Source organism: Ursus maritimus, unplaced genomic scaffold, assembly GCF_017311325.1.
Source record: "Ursus maritimus isolate PB19 unplaced genomic scaffold, ASM1731132v1 scaffold_19, whole genome shotgun sequence".
Classification (NCBI taxonomy): domain Eukaryota; kingdom Metazoa; phylum Chordata; class Mammalia; order Carnivora; family Ursidae; genus Ursus; species Ursus maritimus.
Window position 1 is genome coordinate 53,936,496 of NW_024424341.1, and position 3,294 is coordinate 53,939,789.

Below are 3,294 nucleotides of genomic sequence, written 5' to 3' on the forward strand. Positions count from 1 at the left end.
GGGGGGGGGGGGGGGCTGGGGGCCTGGACTCCTGGGTCTGAGTGAAGAGGGGGCTGGGGGTCTGGACTCCTGGCTCTGAGGGAGGAGGGGCTGGGGGTCTGGACTCCTGGCTCTGAGGGAGGAGGGGGTTCGGGGCCTGGACTCCTGGGTCTGAGGGAGGAGGGGCTGGAGGGGCTGGACTCCTGGGTCTGAGGGAGGAGGGGCTGGGGGCCTGGACCCCTGGGTCTGAGGGAGGAGGTGGCTGGTGACAGGATTCTGGGGTCCTAGAGGCCTGGACCTTTGCTTGCCCAGCTTCTTTCTCGAGCTGTCACTCTCCTGAGGGTTAGGACTTTGCCTTCTTCTCCGTTCTCTCTCCAAAGCCTAGAGGAGTGCCTGAATGCTGGGACTCTAAGCAGAAGGACACGTAGGGGGGACGACAGTGGCAGCTTACAATCCCCTCCTCACCCTCTTCTCTCCTAGGTGGTTTCCTCAGCTCCCCCACTGGCCCGTCAGCTGAATGGGTCCCCAGCTAAAGGCCGGCTGAAAGTGGTGAGTCAGGTGCTGGTCTGAGGTGGGCAGCTCAGGTCTTGTTCAGCCCCCGGGGTCCCTCAGGGGCCCCAGGCCCAGCACTTAGCCTTTGCGCCCATTGACAAGGTTCTGGGCAATCTTTTACGCCCCCTCTTCTTTAGTTATCCCTCACTGGCTTCCTGGCTGTCCTTCCAGCATCCCAGGCATGTCTTACCCCAGGGCCTTTGCACCAGCTGTTCCTTCTGCCTGGATTTCCTTTCCCCAGGCTTGCTTTCTCATCTCCTCCTCAGGGAGGCCTTCCCTGACCACCCTACTTTATTGATCCTAAGACCCCCTCCCCAAGCCCCTTCCCTGCTGATTTCCATAGTTCTTTTCACCACCTGGCCGTAGAGTCTCTTTCTATCACCATCAGCAGACTGCAACCCTCCTGGACTTTGTCTTCTCTGGTATGTCTCCAGAGTCTAGAACAGTGCCTGACACACAACTGGTATTCAGTGAAGAGGCTCTGAATGGCTACCTTGAAGGGGGTCTTCCCAGCAGCCGTTCGAAGTCAGAACTGTTCCCTCTCTTCACTTTCCAGAGGAAGAAGGCTCAGAGAGGTGCCCATATTTGCCAAAACCTCACAGCCTGATACAAGAGAATCTGGTGTTGGGGATGGGGAGGGGGTGCTTAGAGAACCCTAAAATCATCTGCTTATTTTCTTAGCAAGCCCCAGCCTTCTTTTTTCCCCCACCCCTTGCTTCCTACCCCAGGATTTTCCGAGCCCCTGGCCCACCGGGGAGGGGCCCGTCTCTGTTAGCATCCCAGGCTGAGCACACGCAAGATTCAATCAATACAGAGCTGTCTTCAAACAGCTCAGGAAGTCCGGGAACATTATTTGACCGCAGCAAACAAGTGAGCCAGCAGGAAGGGGGGTGGCGGTGACAGCAGCCAGGGAAGCTAAAAACAGATCCAGACCTGCAGCCAAAAGCAAATGGAAACATTAGGAGGCACTCAGCCGGCTCCCTGCGGACAATGAGGGGGGCACAGCCAGAACGGTGGGCCGATGGGGCTCCTCTGGCCGCAGGGGCGCACCTTTGCCTCGGCTGGGCCCTCCGCCTGGCATGCCCTCTGCTCCGCTCCCCGAAGCCCGCCCAGTTCAAATCCCACTCAACTCCTACCCCTTCATTCTGCCGCAAGGGAGGGGGCCCCGGGAGGTGTTGCTGCCCAGCCAAGTGACCACCAGAATGAGAACAGTTAACATGCGTAGGACTTGCCCTACGCCTGGCACTGCTCTGAACGTATTGATTGAATTGTCATGACAACCCGGGGAGGTAGGTACAGTTATGGTCCCTGTTATGCAGAGCCAGATGTGGAGGTCACCAGCTCAGGATGACAGAGTCAGGCCTGGCCCCCCAGACCCCCGGCTCTAGACTCCAGACTCCATCCTCCGCTCCCGTGGGCCTCTGTTCTCCTGTCTGTGAAACAGGCACCGTGCCAGTCCCTGCCGCATGGGGTTGGGGGGTTGGGCTGCCATGGGCTCGGGGCAAAGGGGGCTGTGTCACTGTGGTTGTGGTTTGCATATGCCGCTCCCACACTGCTGTTCTCTGAAACCCGCCTCGAGGCTGCAAGACCGTCACTCAGTGGGACCCTGGCCCCTTGCTGGCCACTGGGGACCTCTCCCATCCTCGCTGTCTCCATGCGGAGAGTAGCAGTAAGCCTGGCACGGGCTGCCCAGAGTCTGCTGAAGTGGGCAAGACTGGGTGTGTGTCACCTGGGTCACACCCCTCCCTGACCTCTCAGAAGCCCCCACTTGCTCCCCAGGGCCCCTAGGAAAAGCAGACCTACTCTCCGCAGCCCACAAAGCGGGGTGGGGGGATCTGACTCCTCCCCGCCTCTCCGCCCTCTTACCATCCCCCCTACTCCTCAGCAGCCACAGTGGACCCCTGCTGTTCTTCTAACAGGCCAGCAAGCCCACCACCCATCGCAGGACCTCTGCCTGCATCCTTCTTACACTCGGCCTCTGTTCCATTCCCCCCTTCCCCAGCCGCTCATACCTAGTCGCTCCCCACTCCCCCCATGCCCCTTTCAGTTCCCTGAAAAACATCTAACACTCTCTGGACATTTCCTTGTCCGTGCGCTGATTACTCATGGTATTGTGCACTGATTACTCACTCTCTGGACGATTCCTTGTCCGTCCGCTGATTACTCATGGTAAGCCTCTTGCTCAGTACATCCTCTGTTGCATGAGGACAGAGATTTGTCTGCCTGGTTCATAGCTGTCCCTTCAGAACCTAGAATATTGCCTGACACACTGTAGATTCTCAGGGAATGTTTGTGAGATGGATGGATAGATGGATGGATGGATGGATGGATGGATGGATGGATGGATGGATGGATGGATGGGTGGATGGATGGATGGATGTCATCCATCCATCCACTCTCAATCTATCCATCCATCCACCCATCGATCCACCTATCCACCCACCATCAATTCATCCATCCATCCATCCATCCATCCACCCATCCATCCATCCACTCATCCATCCATCCATCCATCCACTCATCCATCCATCCCATCCATCCATCCATCCACTCATCCATCCATCCATCGATCCATCCATCCACCCATCGATCCACCCATCCACCCACCATCCATCCATCCATCCATCCATCCATCCATCCATCCATCCATCCACTCATCCATCCATCCATCCATCCATCCACCCATCCATCCACTCATCCATCCACTCATCCATCCATCCATCCATCCATCCATCCAACCACTCATCCATCCATCCATCCATC

General features: G+C 57.6%; 1 protein-coding gene across 1 annotated transcript in view; it reads left to right on the forward strand.

The window, feature by feature from the left end:
• The window catches only part of CBLC (Cbl proto-oncogene C), a 15,811-nt gene that overhangs the window by 11,161 nt on the left and 1,356 nt on the right, over positions 1-3,294 (forward strand). The window contains exon 9 of the mRNA XM_040633051.1: positions 460-528. Within this exon, the coding sequence (XP_040488985.1) occupies positions 460-528 (69 nt within the window). The remainder of the gene's footprint in view (positions 1-459; positions 529-3,294) is intronic.